Source organism: Calonectris borealis, chromosome 2 (assembly GCF_964195595.1).
Source record: "Calonectris borealis chromosome 2, bCalBor7.hap1.2, whole genome shotgun sequence".
Taxonomy (NCBI): Eukaryota; Metazoa; Chordata; class Aves; order Procellariiformes; family Procellariidae; genus Calonectris; species Calonectris borealis.
In genome coordinates, this window is record NC_134313.1 from 131273131 (window position 1) to 131298479 (window position 25349).

A 25349-nucleotide genomic window follows, 5' to 3' on the forward strand; every position below is an offset into this window, starting at 1 on the left:
GGGTGTGAGAGGGAGCATTCATGGGAAGCTTCAGCATATTTTTTACCAGGGGTGGCCCTACTCTGAGCTTTTTTTCCTCTGAGTATGGTGCTTAGACATACTCAAGTAAGCCAGTGCTCCCATTGGCAGAAGTAATGGGAAATCCTTGCAATTTGCATTCATTGTACTGCAGCTGAATTAGATTTCAGATCGCACCTTGTCTTTGCTTTCCTCTTGCACATGGTTTTCCTCTGCAACTCTGCCCATTTGAATTCACTCATCAGGATTGGATTGCATAGGTGAACATGGGTTATGGTTCTTCACGTTATGTAGAAACTTCGCTGTGAGATATGAAACAAATTCTGTCTCTCTGTGCTCCTTTGAAAGTGCCTATGAAATTGTCCTTTTTCCTTAGCAAATGGGGCTTACAGCAACTTTCGTTGTACTTCAGCATGAGACCATGCTGCTTTAGCATCTGCATATCTAGAAGAGAAAACTGGAAGAGAAATATTTGATGTAAATGCCTCTGTGCGTGCATGAACATGCTGGTGTTTCTATAAAAACTCTGTCAACCCCTGTAGGAAACTGTTTTCTAAATATAGTGAAAGAATAAAGGCTGAATCCTAGATTAATTGCGTACTACTTTAAAGTTGTGATATCCTAGAAACTTACTTCATTGAATACACTTTTAGTGTCTAAGCTAGTTACTATCATTTTGGGTAAGGCTGCAGGCGAAGCTGCCATTTTTTCCAGTTCACTGTTTTGATGATTTCTTTCAGTCTTGACATTCTTTGGCCCTTTGAGTTACATATGTATTACTAAAACATAAAGTGTGTAGCATAGCATGGTGTCTATGTGTTCCTGAAAGTAAAACCCTTAAGTACTTAAAAGCAGTCATTTCCATACCATAAACAGCAATAAACTAGTTTAATCTCTAAACTATCTTTGGAAGGACAAAGCTTTAATTTAAATTATATTGAATTGTTTTGTAACCAGGTAGATAAAATATATTCTAAAATAAAATAAACAAGGGATTTCCTTCATTTAATGGGTTTCCAATTGTTTGAATCATTTTAATATGAATAGGGTTTTCACCACCTCTAGATTACTGTAAGAAGAGAGAGTAGCTTCATAGATGAATGATATAAAGATTTGAAATCTTACTGCATTTTTCCCTCTCCTTCTCTCCCACCTTCCTCTCACTAAAGTAAAACATTAAATTTCTTTCAGTCTTATGTCATAGGTTATAGTTTCTAGGCTCTTAATGGGTCTTGTTGCTCTTCTCTGCACTGCAGCGGCTGGTTCTTGTCCTTCTGTGCTATTCATCTAAAGATGGATACACCAATTCAGCTCAGGCCTCAGCAGCATCAGATAATGGGAGGAGATTTACGCATCTCATTTTTATCAACTTGGTTTGGCTATAAGGAACCTTTCTCTATTTGAGTCTTCAGTTGAAAGGAAGTACGGTAAAAATACAGCAACGTAACATTTTCACATCTGCTGCTAAACAGCTAGATCCTGGGAGTGGCAGGGGCTACGTTTAGCTGTTGACTTTGGATCTTTTTTGCTTTTGCTGGTATTTCTTGTTTCAAATCAATGTTATATCGAAGTTGCGTTCTCTTAACAGCCTCATTGTGGAGCTGTCACATAAGCCTGCATTAAAAATAGGTATAGTTTTGTGTTGAGGGTGTGGCGTTCGGGTTTTTTTTGGAAATTCAAACTGCAAAATTGAGACTGGCCTTGGCTATTGTGTCGTCTTTTTTTTTTTTCTTTTTTTTTTTTTTTGAGATGAGACCATACTTGAACACATAACTGTAGTATCGGGAATTTAAGATGGTTGATGCTGTTTATACTTCTGTTGTCACCATTTTCAATGCAGAAAAGAGAAATTGTTTTACCATAAATGTCAAATGTCACTGTTCATAGCATTAGACCTTGGGAAACATTGTTGACAAGGTTGGTAGGGGGCTGTGGGTACTGAATACAGAGGTCGACATTACATAAGGATTTTGATCCCCTCTGCTTTTATTCAAGTTTTTGTTCCTTAGTCAAACTAGTGTTTCTTACAGAATCATGCAACCTCAAGAAAACTGCAAGCTAGCAACTGCGTGAACTTGTTCCCTGCTTGTAACAAATATGTTGAAGATTTCCAGTCTTCCAAATGAACAGAATATAAAGTGTTTACTTATTATAAAGTTTTGTGGGTTTTGTTTCTTTTTTAACTTCTAGCGTAAAAAAAGTTTTTAACTATCATGTGAATTATCAAGAGAATACATTGTCATGGTCCCAGGCTATTTGTGTTGTTTCTTATCCCTGACATTTTAATTCACCACTGAGCTTATACTTTGCATGTTTAAGTACTAGTAAGACATGAAAGTTGTAGGGTTAAATCTGTAGACAGTGCTTTAAAGTTCCTATGATAATTGTTCTTAGGTATGTATTCCTTCACTGTGGCTCTTGAGACATCTATTTAATAGACAACATTTGAATAATACAAATGTGCGGTTGGTAAAAATGGATTAGGGTTTCAGGGTGGTACCAATGGGTGATATTTAATATTGAATGACATGTATTAAGACAAATGCTTTTATATATAATTTATTTGGCATTGTAAATGCATTTATCTTGTGAGATACAGACCCCCTGTTGCCACATGAAGTATTCTGGAAAGGTTTGGAGTAAATAAATAATAAAACCACTTTGATATACAATCTAACAATATTAAATATTAAGACTTTTTCATGATTGATTTTAATACTTAATTAACTTATTTAAAGTCCAATGTAACTCTGTTTTTGTATTAAAGATCAGACAGGCAGAAGTTAAAATGCAGGAAATGTTATTAAATGGGACAAAATTAATTGCATTTCATGATCATCAGACTTGCTGGCTGTTAACCTGTCCATCAGTGGCATGATCTTGTTTGTTTTGTTCTGGACCCCAGCTGATGTTAATGTTAATCTCTACCATGTCAGTCCATTTTTATGTTTGCATCATTCTATTTTAATGATACATAATCTGATACATTTTATAAAAGAAAACAGACTTGCTTTATGCTATCCAAAGTTTGTCAAATTGTGCACTTTTCTTCTGAGTTAGTAAGTGTTCCTCCTAAGGCATGTTTCTTCAGTGGGTGGTAGCAACCTCTGGAAGTGGCTGAGTAGAAACCTTAGCTCATTTTAAACTGACATGTGTAGGGAGGGAGTTGTTTGGGTTTGGCGGGGTTTTGTTGGGGTTTTTTTTTTTGGAGGCACTTGAACTAGTATCTTCTGTATTTAAATGGAGATGGTGGTAGTAAAGGGCTCAAGTGATGGAGAGCAGAAGAGCTCAGTGCTATGAGGTAGGTGGTCCATGTGGCCTGAGTAAAAATCACTCCTAGAGCAAAAAATAAAGCAGTGAATATTACAGGCTGGGACAAAATTTTCAAAAATGCCTATTAATGAGTCTTTTCGTAAACTAAGTATCCAGCTTGAAACATACCAAATGATCCTCATTTACTAAAGTTCATGCTCAGGACTGTCTCTTGCTCAGCCCTCTGTTCATAGAATCATAGAATCATAGAATCATTAAGGTTGGAAAAGACCTCTAAGATCATCGAGCCCAACCGTCAACCCAACACCACCATGCCCACTACACCATGTCCCTAAGCGCCTCATCTACACGTCTTTTAAATACTTCCAGGGATGGTGACTCCACCACTTCCCTGGGCAGCCTGTTCCAAAGCCTGACCACTCTTTCAGTAAAGAAATTTCTCCTAATGTCCAATCTAAACCTCCCTTGGTGCAACTTGAGGCCATCTCCTCTCGTCCTATCGCTAGTTACTTGGCAGAAGAGACCAACACCCACCTCGCTACAACCTCCTTTCAGGTAGTTGCAGAGCGCGATGAGGTCTCCCCTCAGCCTCCTCTTCTCCAGGCTGAACAACCCCAGTTCCCTCAGCCACTCCTCATAAGACTTGTGCTCCAGGCCCTTCACCAGCTTCGTTGCCCTCTTCTGGACACACTCCAGCACCTCCATGTCCTTCTTGTAGCGAGGGGCCCAAAACTGAACACAGTATTCGAGGTGTGGCCTCATCCGAGAAAGGATGACCTTTTTTTTTTTTCTTTCATAGTTTAGGAGGAATAATTTAAGGCTCAGGAGATTTGGCCAGTGAAAGAAAACCCAGGGTCTGGAAATGCTTCTAGATTGTTTGCAAGTCATCTGTACTTCATTGCTTTAAATAAACACAATGCGTGTTTATTCTCCTAATACTTAATTCCTTATCTACTTTAAAATGTTTTCACATTCTGGAGAATCCTCACTTTTGTGTGCTAACATGCTTGATTACTTCATAAGCTGCAAATGAGGGGCAGAGTTGTGAACCCTCATAACATGATGCTGTCAAACTTAACAAAACATGCATAAGACCATTACCACATAAGACATTTGCTTTTAGTCAGGTCGTTTTAATCAATTTGACTTCACAGGGCAGCTAATTTATCACTTAGCTAAACAAGTATTTCCTCTACTTGTCATCAATTTAAGTAATTAAAATGGTAAACTTTGCTATATGGCATGAAATAAAGGCCCAAAGATAATTTGGAGAAGGTGGTTGATACAGTCTAATAGAATGAATGCAAAGTATTATTTAAATACTTTGATACGCTTCAGTAGTTTTCAGAAATGTCATATCCTGGTAGCTTTGCTGGTACTGATATAATCTGATTTTTATTTTTAGCATATCCAAGATTAAACAGCGTTGTTCAGCCTCTTCCTCAATGTTAGTAGGTTCCCTTTTTCCTTTAAGTATAAAACCTTTTTTTTTTCCCCCCTTGATTGTTTGGGGGCTAAGAGGATGTCGGGGAGCAAGAGTGGGGCAAGTGCTGCAATTTGTATCCGAAGTACCTCCTCAAGCCTGCAATTCCGCTCCTTTAATTTCACCACTGGGGCGGGAAGAGAGGGGAAATGGATGTTGTAAAAGTTCAGAATCGCCTAATTCTTTTACACCAACTCAGTTACACCTCCAAAATATCCTTTGTGATACTGATTATATTTTCTAATTTTGCACAAAACAATATGACTCTTCACATCTTAAACATTAATTTTGATATGTATTGGTGTGGTTTGTAGTTTGAATAAGTAATTTTACAAAGCATATATAAACACTGATAATTAGGGGAAACATTTTAGATGAGGTGTTTTTAGTTTTTTTTTAATTGAAATTATTTAGTAACTAATTTTGAAACAATGCTTGTTATCCATAAACTGCTTCTTTGTTGCAAGTGAAAAGGTAAATGAATGTCTTATGTCTTGAAATAAGGTACAGTATTCATGTTCAACTGTGCTATGTTTTCTTCATGAAATATTGATTTTAAATTTATTAAAATTTTTGAGATTAGGGTAGTCTTGCCACTTGCTCTCATGGTAGTGAATAGTCTCACTGCTAAAAGAACTGTATAAAGTTTGTTTTTATTTTGAGCTTTTCATCTTCTAACTGAACAGTCATTATAATCAGTTTCTTGCATGAACTTTTCTTATAATCTTATTACAAATGACTCTGCTGTTTTGTACAGTTCTGGTTATAGCAGTATACTTTTATGTTTGTGTAATACATGTTTGTGCCATGTTTTGCCCAACTCCAGTCCAGACGTGACCAATGCTTCATTGGCAGTTCAGCTAACGATAGAAGCATATCTCACTTAGACTTTTACCTTTGTCTTGTATTTCTAGCTAGGTAGGTATGACTTATGCATATTAATGGCAGGTGAAGTATGGCTGAGTTGAGGCCGTTGCCACTGACAATCTGGTGAAGAAGTGGTTTTCATTTTGAATGTTTTAAAAGTTATTTTTTTAAGCGTTCCAAACTCACAGGTTTGTATACAGGAAGAATGGCAATGCTGATGAAGGTGTGACTGTGTAAGAAAGACTAATTTATGGCAAGAGGTGGTAGGAATAATACCATGTGTTAGAGCAGCTAATAGGGAAGGCAAAAAATTTGTGAACTCTCAGGTGCACAAACCTCCTCCTTTCTAAAAAAGAAGCAGCAGACTTCAAAGCTAAGTACTCACTGAGAAGAAGAAAAGTTCTCTGAATTAGAATGGGTATGTTAAATCAGACTATCTAATACACCAAGTACTTGATCCCTGCTGCGTAGAAAGAGATTGTTAGTAAGGTAGATGTTAGAAAACATCAGTTAAGTTTTTCCTAATGGAAGCAGGTTGGTATTTTATCACCTATGGAATGTGAAGGAGGTCATGGGGAGAGAGGATGATGTGCTATAAGGAAGTGTCTCTGCAGAGTCCTTTTAATATCCAGTGGAGTTCTGTGTGGAGCCTGTCTCCCAAGGGATTTTTGGTGGCCTCCATTGAGAACCTGGGCTGACAGGTCGCGGATGTACTGACAAGCTGCCTTGGCTGTTGCTGGAACGCAGACTGGGCTCGCTCCAGACGCGCTGGTCGGCGAGGAGCAGACGGGCGGTGCTGCCCCGGGTGGGGGCACGGCAGAGCAGCGGGGCCCTGCGCCGCGCCGTGCCACAGCAGCGCTTTCCGACGGCGCCCCGGGGCTCCCCCTGCTCGCCCACCTAACCAGAGTAGCCAGACGAGGAGCTTATCTGCCTGCCTTTTCCTTGGGCTCGTGGGTGGATTAGTGTCTCTCTTCATTCCACTAACTAGATGAACGTATCATATGCAGCCTCAATTATTTTTTCATGTATATTAAAGAATAGTTGAACTCCCAGTGCTGGGAAGAGTGCCCGGTCTTCTGATTTTTAGGCCCTTCATCTTTGGAGGAAAAAAACAAGTAGGAATAGATAAAAGAATCACTTTTAGCTTTGACTGAGATGTTAGGGTTTAACTAGATAGCCAGTATTCAGTCTTGTAATCCAGTGATTGAATTTCAGATTTTTTACAACATTTTTATTGTTTCACATTGAGAATTTTTAAAAATTGCATCTTATTTAATATCAACAATATGTTATAGGCCATTACAAATCAAGCACAAACCTGTAAAGAATTAATCTGTCTCAGAGTAAGATCCCAAGTGTAATCATAATTGTTTAATAGTTCTCTTTGCTCTTTGTTAGAAGAGCTGAAAAGAAGTTAAGTATAAAACTGTAAGGAAAATTGCTTGGACTAAGGAGTGACAAGACTAATAGGTACTGATATTTTTTTTAACACTAATCAAATGTATCCATAAACAAACACAAGTAACTGATTAAATCACTGTGCAAGTATCAAAAGTAAATCTATTCAGCTGTTTAAAACTGCTCTAACTGTCTGTAAGGTAAATTATGGCTCTCATATGTTATAAAGGCATGGCATTTGGGGAGTATTTAAAAAAAGAGAAGGTGGATATGGTGCAGAAGGATATAGAAGAACAAGCTTACTAGAGCTAATTTCATACCGTGTTATGGATGTAAAACATTGTAAGTCTGAAGCATATAGTGTCTTACCTAAGTGGTGGCTGCTAAAACTACCAAGGCTGGTAAGGTCATTTTGTGCCTGGTTCTCAGTTTGAAAGGCACTCGGGGTTGTTCCTTGGTCAGATCATGTAGCAATGTCTGAAGGACCATAAGAATAAAAAGTTAAGTTCTGGTAGCACAGTTGAAATAAGCTTGTAATTTTTGTGAAGACAAAATCAACAGATCAGTAGAAAAGTAATTACAATGATATAGAAAAGGGAAGAAGAGCAGCAACTAAAAGTCCAGCAGGAAAAAATTATCTCTTTTTGCAGAGTTGTTTTTTGTGTTTGTTTTTTTTTTTTTAAAGTAAATTCTTTCAGGTTTTTCATTTATTTATTTAAGATATCAGGTAGTTATAAACATCTCTCTGTATTATGTAGCCATAAGACTGCAGGTAAACATTGAAATGTTATTTAAGTGGCTAGCAAGTTTATAAATGTTTTCCTCAGAGTTACCATTCATGCATTTTTCATGATTATGGTTTATAAATTACAGAGGAAACACATGATGTGTACTTGCATTCATAATACGTTTTGTTGAGCTAGTACAAAGACTTGTTCAAGACAATTCTGTGTTTTAGTGGTGTGGTTTATCATATGATTGTATGATTATAATAATTTGTATAAAGGTGTACCACTGCAAAAGCAGGCAGTCCTACCTTCCCTCAGTTCCTGGCTCCTTGTTCCCAAGAGCTTCAGATGTTCTCTTCTAGCTAAAAAGTAGTGAGAGATGATGGTGCAGTCATTTCAGCACCACACGAACACAGGTGCCGGGGCAAATAAAGGACAAGAGCCTCAGGGAATACAGTGGAGAGAACGTCCTTTTGGAAGCAGTCTGGGTGCATTGGTTTGAAGGAAATGCCTAACAGCGGCCTAACTAGCTTATTATTTAGTATATTTTTTTTTCACATAACTTAGTAGGATAATGAAACAGACAAATAGTGTATAAAACTAGAAAGGTCTTAAGAATCCCAGTCCCCCTTCATTTATTGACAGTAAACTGAAGGTATAAAGCATATATGGTCAATGCCATGCCTTGTAAGAACCAAAGGAAAAGTGTAATTGAAGCGGTTTTCAAATCAATAATATACCCATCCTGAAAGTGTAGGTGCATACCTCTTTGTGTTTGTCATTGTATATTTCTTTTTAAATATAATTTTCTTGGAGTTAGAAAGTTATGGTACTTGTAAACTAAGCAGTTACAGTAAGTGATATTTAAAATTCAGCTGGCAGTCGTAGGTAGCTACTTAGTGTGCTTGGGCAAATCAAACCTATTTGGCTGGCATAGTTCTTTTGTGTTGCAAGTTAATAAATTGCTGTACGGTGACCAAAATGCAGTCTTGACAAATGTACTCTTGCGCTGTTAATGCACTGGAAAGGTCGTTTTTCCTTCTTGCTGCTCTGACCGTAACACCGCCTGCTTTTCACCCTTTTATTGGCATCCTCCTATTTGTTGCAGCCAATATTAGCTTCCAACACTCCTCACGTGAACTTCTAACATAGTTCTTGTTCCCTTACGTGGTAGCGATGTGAATGCCATTCAGCAGCCTGTGGTGATGAACCCCCGTCGCCTGCTTCCTGGGTTTACGGTTTCGTGCTTTTGCCCTTCATTGTTGGAAGAACTTCTTCGTAAACATTCACTAGCTAGCTGATTATGTTTCTTCAAGTGCCTCCTTAACACCGTCTTTCTAGAAAGCTAATATAAATCTCGGTAACACCGAAATCAGCCATCATACCAGTCAGTATTATCTCATTCTCTCTTTTTGCATGTGCTTGCGTCCCTCTCTGTTATCTTATACTTGACCTATGATTTCTGAAAAAGAAGTGGTTAAAAGGAAGTTTTTCTAGGATAAGAGGTCCTGAGTCCAGAAGAGTGAGGATGATGGGTCTCACCTCAGCTTTGCCCTGTAATCTTCATCATCCCCAAGGGCTAGCATCAGTTCCCCCTGGAATCAGGCTAAAAGATGAGTTGGGGAAGCTAGAAAAAGGAAGGAAGGAGGCTCCTGCCCCACTTTACAGCCTGTTGAAACCACACTTGGACTTTTACTTGCAGTATGATACTTGGAAGTTCTATAACAATTCTTTTGGACTCCAAATAATAAAACATTTGAATGGAAATACTGTTGTTCTGCTATTAGACATCTAATGGTAATGTTACACCTGGAAAATAAGGAAAGGTTTTAAGCATTTTTGCTGTTGACTTGTGTGATTGAAAAATAGCTAAAGAAACACTGAAGTGTTTGTTGCTCTGTTTTTTTCCTCCAGATAAATACCCTTCAGTTGGAATTTACTGTTGCCAATATGTATCATTCTGTGTCTGAAACCAGTCACCCTTTGCAAACAGAGGAACAAGAAATAGGCATTGATCCCTTGCAGAGTTATTTGAACAAGCCAGGGGAAGGTGAGTTTTGTATTTCTGTACTTTTTTGACTTTATACCTAGAAACCTTATATAAGTGTGTCATGATAACTGTATCTGTCATAATTTGTTTAATACTCTCAATGAAGTTGAACAGGGCAACTTAAAGAACATTTCACAGAGTATGTGTAGAACACTCTGACACTAATGAAAATCACGAAAAGTCAACTTTCAATTACAGACAGAAACATTAGCCAAATGTTTAATGCGCTGTCATCCTTTTTTAATCATAAACCAAACACTGACTTCAGCATAAGAATATTGAAATGCAGCATGGCTTTGTGTTACTTTCTCAAGCATGGGCTTTTACACTGCTTTGGTTTTAGGGATTTTTTCTGTTTTCCTTTTTTTTCTTAATTCTGCAGTAAAGTTCAGTATGTTGTTTTGGATGAGATTATGCAAATAAAAAGGCTGATTTTCCTTTTTTTTTTGTTTGACTCAGCACCTATATTCTTATTTGAAAAAAAAAACTGGAAGTTGATATAGAATGAACAGGCTCTAAAGGTAGACATTACAATGTAACCTGAAGTAAATTAATTAAATACAGTATTTGGAAGACTCTAATGCACAGTGAGAACAAACTGCTTGCATAATGCAATGCATGTCTGTGTTGCTCATCTTTTCTACTTATTTGCTAGTAGTGACAGTGTAGTTATTTCGAAGAAAGTGATAAGCTTAACGAGAAAGCTCGTCCTTGTCATGAAAACATTCCTCAAGTACTCAGTTATACACAGTGGCACCTTAACTACCTGTAATTTTCCAGTCATTGAACACATGTACCAGGAGGGCAAAATAAAAAATTTATTTTAAATTACAGAGTTGAAACAACTTTGTCACATTTCCTAAGTCCCTCACCCAGATCAACTACTCTGTGTGGGTGTATCTGTCTATAAATCTTCTGTTTATTAGTGCTTATTAAAAAAGCTATGTCAAGTTTTGCTTAGTCAGGTTTATTACTTCAGTTTATAAGAAGCTGACGTTTTGCTTTAAAATATATTGGTAAAACTTCATTGTCCCTTTGAGCTAATTTTTTTTCATTTTTTCTTCATTGGTTTATAAAGCTTTTTCAATGTTAGAAAATGAGAATGAACATCTAGGGGGAAGTATTTTAAAACCTGACGATTAAATGAAATAGATTTTCTAGGTCAGTGTTCCTCTTCTATTATATTTGACATCTTTAACGATATGGAGCCATTTTAGTGTGAAAAAATAAATGCATTTTTTTACATATTTTTAGAAACTTGAAAATAATCTTTTGCAATAACCTAAAATAATAACCATTTTCCAGAGGAAATATAGTTTGCTTGTAGTCTTCCCCAATCAAGAAAAAGATAAGCATTTTCTTCTGATTTTTTTCTTTAAAAAAATACTGGTAATTCTCTCAACTCTGTTTCAAGAAAAAACAAGATTTTTACCCTGTTAAAAAAAACACTGTAAATTAATTTTAGCCTTTATTGTGCCCAGAAGCGATTAGTTACCTTGACTGAAAAGGTTTCTCATTTTTATCCCAACCTTAACATTTCTATGACATACAAAGTTATTAGTATTGAATTGATGTTTAAAAGTGCCATTAATTCATTTACCCCAAATGTTCATTAACAATGTAAATGTATGCTGATGTTCTATGAGACAAGGAAGTGACTAATGACTCTTCGCACTAACAACACTTAAAATGAATAGAAACTTTAGATAGCTAATCTTGAAGTAATCAAGACCCTCATTCAGCTTGGCATCTCTGTATGCTCTAAAACAGCTGTCAACTGTTAAAAATATATACACAACACACACATACGCACATGCGAAGATAAAGATATGTAAATACATGGTTCCCCGAGTCATAAAGGTTACCAACTATGGTACATTTTTTATGTTCTATCTATGTAAATATTTTATATAAAGCATCCATTTCATCTTCATAGGTTTTTTTACTGTGAAACACATACTGCATTTTAAGTTGAAACTTTATATATCCAAAATAAGTCTTCGAAGTTTTAATATTTCATTTTTTAAAAAGCATATGCTTAGATGGTGTTAGGTTTTGGGGCATCAAAGTATAGAGTCATTCCCGTCCATGCAGTCTATCCATCAGTGTCTTTACAGAAGTATTTCAAGACAAGGTTTTTCAAATCGGCCTCAAGTTTCAGGCATGATACAGAATCACTTGGTGAAAATCTGTATCTTCAAGTCATCTATATCATGTATTATAGAAATTTGCAGGAGAGGTGGCCCATCAGTCGGAGATGTTCTATGCAATATTGGGGAATATCAGAACATCTGAATTGTTTTTGAAGCTGTGCTGAATACTTAAGGAATTACTGTGGAGGCAAAGTGATAAAGTCTTCTCTGAGATGAGGTAATAAAAATAAAGAACGTCACTGATAAGGATGCTGAAAATAAATATTTAATCATAGAACTAGTCAGAGTTGTTAATCTACATGAAGTATTGTATTTTTAGTATGTGCAACTGATACCAAAACTTGATGGAGAACCAGGAGATGTTCTGTCCGGCTGGAGTTTTGAAATTCTCTCATAAGGCATTTCCATAAAATGAAAGAAATTTCAGAAATATGTGGATAGCTGGTTGGAAAATTGCATGCATAGACTACTTTTTGTTCATTTGCTGTCAGCTTGGAAGGATATATTGGATGGGATTCCAGAAATATGTTGATTAAGTCTAGTAGTACTCAGTGCTTTTATTAAAATCTCAGTGAAGGTATAGGGAGAAAACATGGTTTATTTGGGACAGAGTTGTTAGCACAATGGAGGGCAGACATACAATTCAAAGTATTCTTGAGAGTTTGGAGAAGTGGCCTGAGAAGAATAAGACATGGTTCACTAGGAACAGCTGCGAGGTTTAATGTGGCAAATGCTAGGCAGAAGACAATTACCTAGCTGAACAAATAAAAATAGAGCATAACAGATGAGGTAAGTGTCATTTGGAGAAAGATCTGGGCGTTCATAGCACTCCAAATTTTGTGTAACTGAGGAACTTTGAATCTTGAGTTACGATGAGTCATAAGAATGTGCTTGTTTGCAAATTTACAAAATTCAGGATAGGCTGTTAACTAATTGACAGTCAAGATCTTTTTTCTATCCCTTTAAAATATTCAAAAAAACCCAGATAAGATAATACTTCAGTCTTTTTCTGATGGTTGATTTGGCCTATGTTATTTTCCTTGTGTCTGATTTTTTTTCAAGATAGAAAAATGTGCATTGCATATATGCACTCATATTTGCTTTTTTAAATAGCATTTTTAATAGTTGGTAAGAAATTTGTGGCAGTGATTCTCACTTTTGCAATCTGATACTTCAAATGAAAGATTGTACTTCTTTTAAGAAATTTTAATTTTGGATTATATCTTTTAGATCTGGTTGTATTTTAATTTACATGCATGCATGTATATGTGCATTGTTATGTTTTCTTTTGATTGTAGTAAGTTGATGGTATCTTGCTACATTTTCTGTTCTAAAAATCTTCATGATATTATTCATTTTATTCTAACAATATTTTTGAATTATTCCCTCTGAAATAGGGATCTTTATCAGAGAAACTGATGAATCTTATCTTTTTTGTCTCCAGCAGAAACTTTATAAACCCTGAGTATATGAAGAGAAATTTCAGAAACTTTGCTCTTCTACCTTCTCACTGTGTATTGCATCTGACAAACTATTTTGTTCGTTTCCAAATGCTTGAAGTTTATATTACATTGAAACGGGGTAACTAGGTTAACTGTTTCTGAGCTGCTGTAAATTTTTACTCTAAGTTATAGCATTCACCACATTCTGACACAAGTTTTGAAGAGCATAGTAGGTAGTATTCCCATTTCATTGATGTAATGAGAAAGTTGATCCTCTAAGGACAGACTGGAACAATGCATTTAATACTCTTCAATTTAATTTGCTCAATATCACAATTAATACAATTAAGGTCACTTGAAATGAAACTATTAACGAATTGGGTAATTTACTTTAACAATGTCAGTGTGTTCTCACAATTACATTTGCTTTAATTAGTGTACAAGCTATTATTTAATAGCATACTTCACATAGAAAAATGTAATGTGTTCTTTGTTCTTAATAGAAGAAAAGGGGAAACCTTTAATGGGTCTGAGTGTTTTGGATTTGGAGTTTGGGAGGGTATATTTCATGTCTAAAGGCTATAGTCGGAAAGGAAAAGGCTGATGTAGCTGGAAGGACAAAGATAGCTACCGGAGTGTGTGACTGAAATTAATCCCGTTGAGATAGATCAGTTGCCCATCTCATACTTACTTACCATTGCATCCCTCCTGATTCTCAAGGCTGCCATGAAAAAATATGAGAGATCGTAAGAGAACATTCGTATTTCCATTTTGACCACATTCTGTGTGTTTCCATTGCTCATCTTTGGAGAATTTTGCTGGTTCTGGTATTACCCTCAAAACCCTGATCACTAGAAAATATTACCAAGTAGAGCTATACCTTAAATGGAGTTTGAGATACCTGGTTTATATCAGTGTTGTACAGAAAACATGTAGAAAACAGAGGGGAATGAATTAATAAAGTAAATGCCACCTTCTCTGGACCTAACAGAACCCACATGCTATCAAATAATTTCCCCAAATCTTAAGTGTAATTCACATGGGACTGTTCTGGTCTTGGATACATCCTTTCACACTCATTCCCGGGTTAAGTGAATTTTTGCTGTCAGAAAATTGTATTGTCTCCTAATCAGTCAGTAGCTATTCAATGTTACAAATTGGGGTTTGTTGCCCTTACAACCCCCTTCAGTCAGGGAGACAATGCTAATGCAGATTGCCCTGGATGGCGTTCATCTATCTCTGTTTTTAGAGATCATTTCCATGATTACATTTAAAAGAAAACCACAGAGGTCTAGACTTCTCTGTGTGAGAAGTACATTCCTAGGTAAAAGCAATTGAGAATGCAAATGGGGAGTTTTGAAGCCTTATTGCTTTCATATCAAATATTTTCCGATAGTATATTGTATGACGTCATGTGTGTCATGTAATGTGTGTTCTTTCATCTTCTCTCCAGGGAGGAACATGTATATGAAGTATAGCATTGCGTTAAGAGTGCTTTTAAATGTGCATGCTACTTTGTGTTTTCATTAAAAAGACAAGTCTGGAACAGAGAATCTCCTGCATTTTACTGGGAGCAGGAGGCGCTGAGGGTTATGATTGTTCTTAACGCCTTTGGGATGTCGCGCTGTGGTTTGCACCAGGCCCTGAGAATGCCCTGTGTCCTTCATTGGCAAGTTTTTCACTTCAGGCAGAAAGCTTCAGTTTGCCCCACCAGCACAGTTGTTGCTAGTGGTCCTCCTTCAAAACCCCTGTGCTTCTCCTCCTGCGCTTGACTTTTCCATTAAAGGCACAGGTATGCTAGAGGAGAACGAGCTGTCTTCAGTCTGGTTCACTTCGTATTGGATGAGTAAAAGCAAGAATGGTTTTTACATCTTCAGACACCATATGCTAACATAACAAGCATTTTAATATTCATTTATTAATAATAACTACTGTTTAGCTTGCTTTTAATTGAGCAGCAACAGGATTGTAGTAACAAAGGCCGTTGTCACTACAGTATGTCTTGAGCTAACTCAGCCTGTCACTACCTCCTTCCCTACAACTCTTTATGTTTTTCCTTCTCTTTTCTGTATTAGAAATACATGGTTATTAAGAGATCATTAACGGAGAAGCTATGCGTGTTTAAAAATACATATATTTAATATAAAGTTAGTTGAAAATAGCCAGCACACAGTACATTTTTTCCGTTAAAGACTGTATTTGTACGGGTGTTGACATGCCCTTAGAAATTTGCTGGTTGTGGGCCCTTTGGTTTCAGCGCCTTGCTGCGAATTCGTATTTAGGAACTGCAGGAGTATTTTAAATGACTTCAGCTGTGGGAGCGAATGTGAGTAGCTGACGTAGTCTTGTGGGTTACCGGCTTCCAGAGTTGGATTTCGCTCTCTAGAATTGGTAGCTCCATTTTTTTTGGTGGCTTCATGTGAGTTGCACATTACATTAATTCCGGTTTGGAGGTTATACTGTGGCATGGGAACTGGCACAAACATCACGTAGGGAAATTGCATTCAATGGTTGATCTAAAAGAAATGTAAAGTTGATCTGTTGATCTGTTGATCTAAAAGAAATGTAAAATGTTGATTTTGAAAGTTCTACTTTAAATCGGGAAATAAGACCATTCTCACTAATGACGTTGGCACTTTACTTTGATTCAGTCATCTCAGCTGGGAGTTTTCAGTTCTTTCCAGATGCAGCCCTGTCCGAATACTGGCATAAATCATTTATCAGCCTCATGTCATTCTTCTCATAACTCCTTGTGACCCTACTTTGGGAAAAGCTGATTTCAGCGTTTCTTTTTCTTTTCCTAGCTTTTCCCAAATCCAGGTTAAAGCTCAACTAGTTGGCTCTCATCTCGCTTCCTACTATACCTGTAGTATAATACATCTGGTATAAAAGGAAATGATGCAAGTTGAATGAAAAAGAAAGAATTTTTTTTTTTTTTACACTAAATTTTACATGCTTAGAGGAGCTTAAAATACCAAGCAGAAACTTCCATTTTAACTATAGTAATCTGCTGAGCAATAAAATTAAAACAGAATAATCTTTTTTAATACGACCTCTGTAAATGTAATTAAGAGTATGTTAAAACTATCTCATTGTTAGAAGTTATACAGAAGCTAACGATGAGAATGGAATCATTCTTTGAATATTTTACTCAGACTTGATACAAAAATATATGAAGGTTACTACCCATAAACACCTCACATATTAAGTGTTTCCAGGCAATGATCAAATTATGTTAAATGGCTCTCTCTCCTACATATGGAAAAGGCAGATTGTCTTAATTTAAAAAAATTGAACTGTACAAGTTTGATTGTACTTGTGTATGTATAATAAAAGACTAGTAAATCAGAATTCTAGCTGAGGCCAGCATGATTGGTACAAGATAATAATTAAATGTTTGAGTTCACTTGTGTCCTGATGTACAGAAGACTGTAATTTACAAAGCAGTCTGCGAATTGTGTGCAGCTAGCTGATGTTAGAGACCTCTGTATCTGAGATTAAATGTATGTTAAAACATTTTGAAAGAGTTTAACTGCCACAGATTTGATTGTATTAGAAATTGATTGCTCTATATAACAGAAATATGTCAGCACAGATGGAATCTTTGCTGTCTTTCATATATGTGGACATTTATAAAGATCTGGAATTCCTTATTTTAAAAAGGGAAGGGTTCAACCTACTTTCACTTAAGTGCCATGTGATGCTGCAAGGCTTCAATTTTAGGCTTCTGATGGCCTAATAAGCCTTATTCTTTAGCCTCCTTGGGTACTTCTGTCCTTGTCCTCTTTGGATGTGCAAAACTAAGAGGTGTGGAAGGGGAGAGAAATAAAGCACCATCATACTTATTTTAAGTGGTAAGAAATTATCTGGTAAGATGTGTATTATTTATTGACAATCTGGCCTTTTAACAAAGAAAAATAGGCCTATGCTTAGGTTGCCACTGCTACAATCGAAACAGCTGATACTTTAATGAACAACATACTGAGGGCCATCCAGGACATAAGGCAAATTAAGCAGGTTACAAACTGCATATCTTCTGTTTAGGTATAGGAGATCTCCCCAGCTCTGACAATTAGCTCCACTGATCAGGCAAGCAGACAGACAGAAACAGAAGGAGGCCATTTGTATCAATTTGAGGAACAGAACTAGTAATGAAGTAAAATATCCATACCAGGTAGTTTCACCTCTGCTTTGGAACAGATATTTCTGACTGCTGGTTTCAGCTTTGCAATAGCCAATAAATAAATAAATATGTGCTGCTTAACAAAAGCTTATTTTTTGTTGTTTACAAATTGAGAGCAAAGGAATAATAATACTTCTAACCTAGAGGGTTTTTTAAAAAGGAGAAAACATTTTCTGGACATGCAAGCAAATATGAGTCTTGGTAACCTGACAGTTTTGTTTAAATGTTGAATTTGAGTTTCCTTTCATGAAAATCTTTTCAAAGTACAGCAATTCAGCTGTGAAAACCTGAATACATTAATGATGACAAAGAACCTCTGGAATGAGCCAACATTTGTTTTTGTTCTTTTACAACGTTTCCTGATGAATTGCACATACAAAAGTGTTGCAGGTTATTTCTTTTCTTACTTTGATAATAAATGTCTCTACTGTTTACCTTTTTGGTTAAGGTACCGTATTATTACTAATCAGCTTTGATTATTTATAGCAAAATGACTGTGAAAGATGTTTCTTTGATGTCGAAAAAGTCAGGGACCTGATCCTGATGCTATTAAAATTAATGGCTAATTTCCAATTGACTGTAAAGGTGACAAGCCTGAGTGCCCTTATTGTCTAAGGGAAGCAGTAATTTAGCCCAAGGTACTGGATTGTGGTTAGTTACCTGGAGTTCCTCAATTTTAGGAGTGTTCAGATTTCGAGCATTTGGTGTCAAGATTTGGCCACACAGAGGCAGAGAGCATATAACTGACTTCTAAAAGTCCTCGTCTTCATTTTATTCATAAGATACACAATAATTGAAAAAAGGCTAAATATACAGGATAATGGGGGAACGCTTTTATCTCTAAACAAAATTGAGTGCTAAAATGGGGGGAGTGGGAGAAATGTGCATAGCCTTTCTGCTTTTGTCTGTCTCTCCACAGTCAACAAATTAGCAAACTAACCCAAGTCTAAACAATCCTGGATAAGGAACATCACATTTCAAATGCATGTATGTGAGCTTATGTTTAAATCTTGTTTTGTATAAGTGAACTATTGCTGGATTTTGTTTCTAAATATTTTAAGCTTGAGATTTATATGGATGTACATATACACACACACTCTATGACAAGATTGAACACTTCTGCCAGATCTAGAATATCTTTTAGTTATTCATAAGTATCCCTGTTCAGCTTTTTCATCATGTCAGATGTTTAAATCACTGCATCAGTAATCATGTGACTATAATGTTTCAACTGCAGTACAAATGACACAAAAGGATACAGCAAATTAAATTTTTTTTTTTTCACTGTTTGTGACAATCACACAAGCTTATGACACAGTTTGTGCTCCATGGCTTGATCTGTTTAAAAAGCGAAGCGGGACTTGGGATGTTTGTTTTGCATCTGTGTGCTCATCCTATTAGAAGGTATCATATACCAAAGAAGCTACGAAATTAATTTTCATAACTGCCATAGGAAGAATAACTAGACTGTACATTCTCATGCAAAAAGAAATTTGAAGCAGGTGAAATGATATTCCCAGTTCATACAAGAAGTCTGTAGCAGGGCCGGGAACTGGACCCGGATCGTTCAAGGTCCAGGACACTGCCTTGGTGACAGCGCTGTCCTTCAGCTCTTGCTTTCTTTCAGCCAGTTTTTGTGAGGCAGGTAGCTAATTCACTAAAAAAAAGAGTAGCTTTGGTACATGTCAGAACACACACACAACCTTTTCATGTTTTATATGCAAACTTACAATAAATAAGCATTTGTCAGCTTAGAAATTTTAACTAAAAGTATTTTTGGTAATGGAAGTGAAAAATATTTTAGAAGACGCAGATCATTGTCACCTTTTCAGTATTATGAGTAATCAAATAAAGTAAAAATGTTTTGAATGTGTTAAACTATTCCCTAAACTTTGGTAAATGGTGGCTCAGTACAGATATATATGGATGTTACTATTAAAACATGATTTGGCCACAAGTTTAAGGAATGCTATTCCAGCTTAATGAAATAGTTACCAAAGTTGATTTGTTTGTGCTTGTTTATTTCACTGTCTTGTATCTCAGCATTGCCAGCTCCTGTCTTAAGAAGAGGGAAAATACTAAAACTTCTTAAGAGATTTTTTTAAAGTAAGCACTACCTACTGCTTTTAATGTTTCATTATGTTACTAGATACTGAGGGCATTAGCTGGCTTGACATATTGTTCAATGTACCATGCAAATCAGTGAATATGGTGCTACCTTCATGTTTACCCTGCAGCTACTGTTGAGGTAAACGGAATACCTGTCTCTCTGATATTTCATGGAAAGTAGGTGGGAAGGTTAAAAATCAAATTTAATGTGAGTAAACTGTAATGGCCACTTAAAAAAACCTGCTCTAATTTTCTTCTGTTAAATATCTTAATTCTGTACAAACAGCTGGCAGTTAAATGCTTCTGCTTGGATACTAGAGTGATAAACAATAATACATAAACTCTGGGATAGGAAGACTGCACTCGAATTTTTGAACAAATCCCATTCAGTTTAGTGCAAGTGGGACCATGTAACAAAAATATTAGCGAGTAGCCTGTATGATAAATTTCTCCACTAAAATTTTGATATCCCATTACAAATTATTATTCTTGATCTTCCTAGAAGTTAAAAGGCACAAACTTCATCCAGATAAAGCTTTTATAGTGGTGATAATTCTTTTCTTCTGAGAAATTGGATTTGTAATGGAATCAGTGATTTAACCTTAGGAAAAATGAACTGTATAGTGTTTCAGTACTAAGTGCAATTGAAGGGATAGAGTTCTCATGTAATACACGTGCAAATATGTTTTCAGTGATGTGAAAATGTTTGAGTTTCATTATAGTGGGGTACATTTTCTATATATTAGTCATAATAGTTGAAGATACCATTGTTGGTTTTGTTTACTTTTCATTTGAAATATTTAAAGGGTAGAGCAACAGAACATAAATCTGTCCATTAGTGGGCATTTCTACTTTGCACTCAGATGAATTCTCATCAAATTTGATTTGCTGACTGGTGGCCAAAACAGATGTTATCTTAATGGAAGAGAGAAGCATATTGAGCCACAGGACCACCTCCAAACTTCTTTGACCCAATTCATTCTTTATTGAAGTACGAAAGAAAATACTCCTTTCCAAAAGTGTACAAAGCTCCATTCTGAATTATCACAGCTAGATGGCCACAACGTTATCAGCTACACTAACATTGAGATTTTATTGCCAGAAAAAGTGTAGCATTAATTGTTGCTATTCTAAAAAAAAAAAAAAAAAAAAAATACCCTGGCAGATGCATTTGTGTCTTTTGCTTATCTGAATTTGAAAGCAAGAAGGGATGTAAATCAGAGCTTATACTGTGGAATACTCTAGCTCTGTTTTGGGGTTCTTGTGACTATAACCAGTGAAAACTTGTTTTAAAAGTTTTGGAATTAAAATAGACATTTTTCTGCAGGATTAAATTTAATGTATTTTATAAATTTATATTTATGATGAACACATGACAGTTTTAGTAGTGGCATTTGCATGAACTAAAGTTACACCCTTATAACTGTGCTGTTAGAATAACCGCTTGTTCAAGTGAAGATTTTTTTTTTTGAGAAGCTGGGTTGTAACATGCTTCTATAAGAAGCAAATTTCTGATTTGGAAAAATATCATATAAACCCTGTATTAAATGTTCCTTGGCTTTTTTAAAAATAGCATTAAAAGCCTGTATTAAATGGTCTGTGGCTCTTTCTCATATATTTAATTTTTGCAGGAAAGATTTTTTTGATAAAAGCAGCAATAAATGAAAACCACAGATTTAATTCTGGACATGAAAAATCTGCTGCAGATTTTTCGTCTTGGAATTAATATGATATTTATGATATTACAACTCCTCTAGATAATGCAAATTTAGGAAGATACTTGCAGGTTTTCTGCGATTTCAAAGACACTTACTCATATCTGTCAGATTCAATTTGAGATTCCTATGGAAAAATAAGCCTGCACTTGGTGGCTGGCATTTGCATTACTTGGCTAAAGACAGTTTTCTTTTTTTGCAGATTACTCTGTTCCTTGGTAAAGCTGTAGTTCAGAGCGGCAACTTTGAAACTTTTGAACATACTTCAGTGGGTTTTTTTAATTAATACATAAAGATGAATTTAAATTGAACATTGTATTAACTGTGACAATCTCTTAAGTCAAATACAAAAGTCAAATACTTCTGATTTTTGTGAAGCTGAAATCAATTATCAATTGATAGTCACTTGTGGTATATATAACAAAATTATAATTGCATTAAAACAATACTGAATCTTAAGACATCTGAAAATCATGTAGTAAATTATGTGTGTAGTGGTAATCTTCTGTTAGCCTAGCACAAGGGGCCACTTACACTATGGATCCTACAGCGTGGGTGTTACTACAATGATACCAAGTCTTTGGTGCAAGAGAATAAAAATAATGAGTTACTTTATTGATTTGATTCCTTCATGCTATAATCGCATTAGGAAAAAAGTCAAGTTTATTGAGAAATTTTATTAATCAGATTTTTTTAAGGTAATTTAAACCTTTAAGGATTACTTGAGGCATTGGAAGACTGGCATGGGTCTATGTGAAAGGAGCAGAATTGTATAAGTACCATGTTCAGCTGCCTGCCAGTGCCCCTTCTGGCTAGATAGCCATTGATGGCTCAGTCCAAGCCACCACAATGAAGTTTGCTCACCTTGTAATTATTCCCCTGTTTAGGTCTGTTCTTTGACCATCAAGTGGTTTTCTGTTTATAAATTGACACCATTTTGCATCAAAGGTGATGAGTCAGTTTTGGAACTTTTAACTTACTTTAGTAGTTCTCATTTACCAGTTGCTCCTAAGTCTGTATCTGGTTCCAATTTTGGTGAAGTTAAGGCAAAGCACAATCTGAGGACATTGGATTGGGTCTGGTTTTTTTTCCTTTTACAAACCATATGTCAGTGTTCCAAAGGCCTGTCTTGTGGCTGGTTAAAACAAAATAAAAACACTATAAAATGACCCGCTGGGAGAAATATGTACTAATTTCAGGCAAAAATTCTTTTAATATGGTATTTACGAATTGCACTTTTAAAACTTTGCCTAGAGGTAGGGAAGAGTGTTTCAAAAATAAGATGTTTAAGTAAAATGACTACGAAAGCATGTAACCTTCCATTTTAGTGTATTTCTTCTTCTGAATAAGTTATGCTCTAATAAAAATTAAAGAGCAAGTTGCATTTCGAAGATCAGGTCATCGTAATTCATTGACATTAGGCCACATAACTGAATAATGTCTTACTTCAGTGAAATACATCAAATGAGATCAACAATTATGACTCATAAACATGCCTCGCAGGCATAAAACAGCAGGGAATTAGCATGTGAGGCTGATAAATATGCATATAAATAAGCTCCCAAAGGAATAACATGGGTTTGATTGATAGGTTTAGAATTGGAACATATGTAAACCCCTTTATTCCTCATTCTGGTGTAGCTAAGTAAAGATGCGTTTTACTTGTTAAAAGTTTCAATAACTTTGTAAATCTTAATGCCACATCTGCTTTTGTGTGTGCAGGCACGTGTGGGTGTCACTTGAGAGATTGATTGAATTGTCTACAGGGGAGATGCCCTCACACTAAGATTGTAGTGTTTGCGTATGTATATTGGAGCAGTTGTGTATGTGCATGCACATGTATAGTTATTTGGGCACTGTGTATTAGGTGGTGTTCAGCAAAAGATTATTTTGGGGTTTATTTTACTCAGAATTTACAGATTTTAAAGTTTGCTTTGTACATAGAAAACTGAGTTGAGAGTTTTGGTATATGCACTGTTACATTTATTTTTGCAAATACATTCTGCATTGAAGGTAATTACTATTTATATTACAGAAAGTCCCACAAGTGCTACTACATTTAAGAGTCTGGCAGTGATTCTTTATAAACTTCCATTTTTGTTCGCATCTTACAGCTTGAGTCTTACCTACAACTTCAGAGTACCTATCACAGCAGTATCTTTATGTTGATCAGCACAAGTGTTTATGCTGTGCAGAGATTTACATCCATACTATTAGAAAAGTATGTAACATACTTTGTGTTTATACAACATTAATACTTTGCTTTGCCAAATACAGACCAATTGGTTGCTGTTGTCATGTGGCCTGGCGTACATCTGCTTTATTACCATTCCCTGCTATTAGGCAATAAAAACTTTTCCGACTGATGCACACTTACCGATGTTGCATCACACTGTAATTATGCTGAAGTGATCTTAGACCAGTGGCAGGCAAGATGCAAAAGCATTTTGAATAGTATGAAGCGTGTATTGACTGTAGATTTTAGTTATGTATGGTTTATAGCTAAAATAGTCATTCTGAGAAGTTGGAGATGGGGCTGGTATGGGAGATCACAGTTGCTCATATGTGAGAACCTCAATTCTGAAATACCTGCCTTTCGCTTAGAGATACCTTTCTGTGGAAATAAAGCTTGAGCAAAGTGACTTCCATCTGTTTAGATGTATAGGGTAGCAGAGAATACATTTTCCAGTTAAGATCAGTAAATTCAGGAGCTCTACTGCTTAGTTCTGAAAGCCGGCACTTTTTGCTGCTTAAAAATAAATAAATAAACTTGTAGCACTTAGAGACATCAGCATCAAATCTCGCGTGGGTTCTCATGAAGCAATTTATAGCTACCTTGTATAATTTGTATAGAAATGTTAAGTTGATCCCTGCTCCAAGAGCATCAACTGCTTAACCCAGAATGTGTAACAGCCTGTGACACCACGGAAAAGCGAGCCCTGTATGCAGACTAGGGGAGGGGATTTTGCGTAACAGAGCTGAATAAGCAGATTGCTATCTGGAAGTCTGATGGACCATGTTTCTAACTGCATAGCACTGTCCTTTTTCACAGAGGATGCCTAGATATCTCTTGAGCCAACAGAAATAGAAAATAAACCACTTCCCCCACCCCACCCCACCCTCCCCCCCCCCAACAATGTGCCCTTTTTACAGTCAGGGCCTTGACAGGCTGTCACTCAGTTTCCATTCCCCATAAGGAATGTCCTTGAATGGCCCAAGAGAAGCCAGAAAATTGTTGCTAAGTATTTTTTTCATTCACCTCTAGAATTTTCCACATTTTCTCCAACATGTGTGAAGCCACTGGGAAATATGGTTAAATGAGTTAAGCAGACATCACCCATCTGTGCATCTCAGGGAAAATAAAAACAGTGCTGTCCCTCTGAAAGCTTTCTTGGTACATAACCAAAATCAGAAGAACAACCACGCTCTAAAGCTAAACCTAGTCAAGGCTCTCGCAGGAAGAAAGGGAGGAGCACTTTGAAAAAACTGCTTCTTCTGGCTTACCCCAGTCTTGCTGGTGCGTGGCCTTTCCAGAACGTAAGGTGGTCCTAGCACCAGTGCTCCTCCGAAACGCCCGAAGGCTACTGGACGCCTGAGAAAACACGACTGCACATCATATCTTCTTCAGACAGTGTTAAAAACCTGGCATTCAACCCCAGCTCTGAATTTCAGTCCCCTCACAAGCCAAAATGATCATGTTGCAGCCTCTTGTTTGTAGAAATGTTTTATAATTCTAGATAGAAGGCATTGCAAGAACGCTACTTTTGCTCAAGTCTTGATTCACCCTTTAATATTGTTCATTGCCGCTCTTTCTACTACTCAAATGATTTGTAATTTGTATCTCTCAAACGGTTCCCACTTGGATTTCTCAGGCACTGAAAAGTCAGATGCCTGACATTACTGTGTAAAGTTAAGTGCTTGGGGTTAATG

At 36.3% G+C, this 25349-nt stretch overlaps 1 protein-coding gene across 2 annotated transcripts in view; it reads left to right on the forward strand.

The window, feature by feature from the left end:
• Positions 1-25349, forward strand: part of TBC1D5 (TBC1 domain family member 5) — a 324891-nt gene that overhangs the window by 118356 nt on the left and 181186 nt on the right. For both annotated transcript variants that reach the window (XM_075143446.1, XM_075143445.1), the window contains exon 4: positions 9682-9817. In XM_075143446.1, the coding sequence (XP_074999547.1) occupies positions 9718-9817 (100 nt within the window). In that variant the 5' untranslated portion in view covers positions 9682-9717. The remainder of the gene's footprint in view (positions 1-9681; positions 9818-25349) is intronic.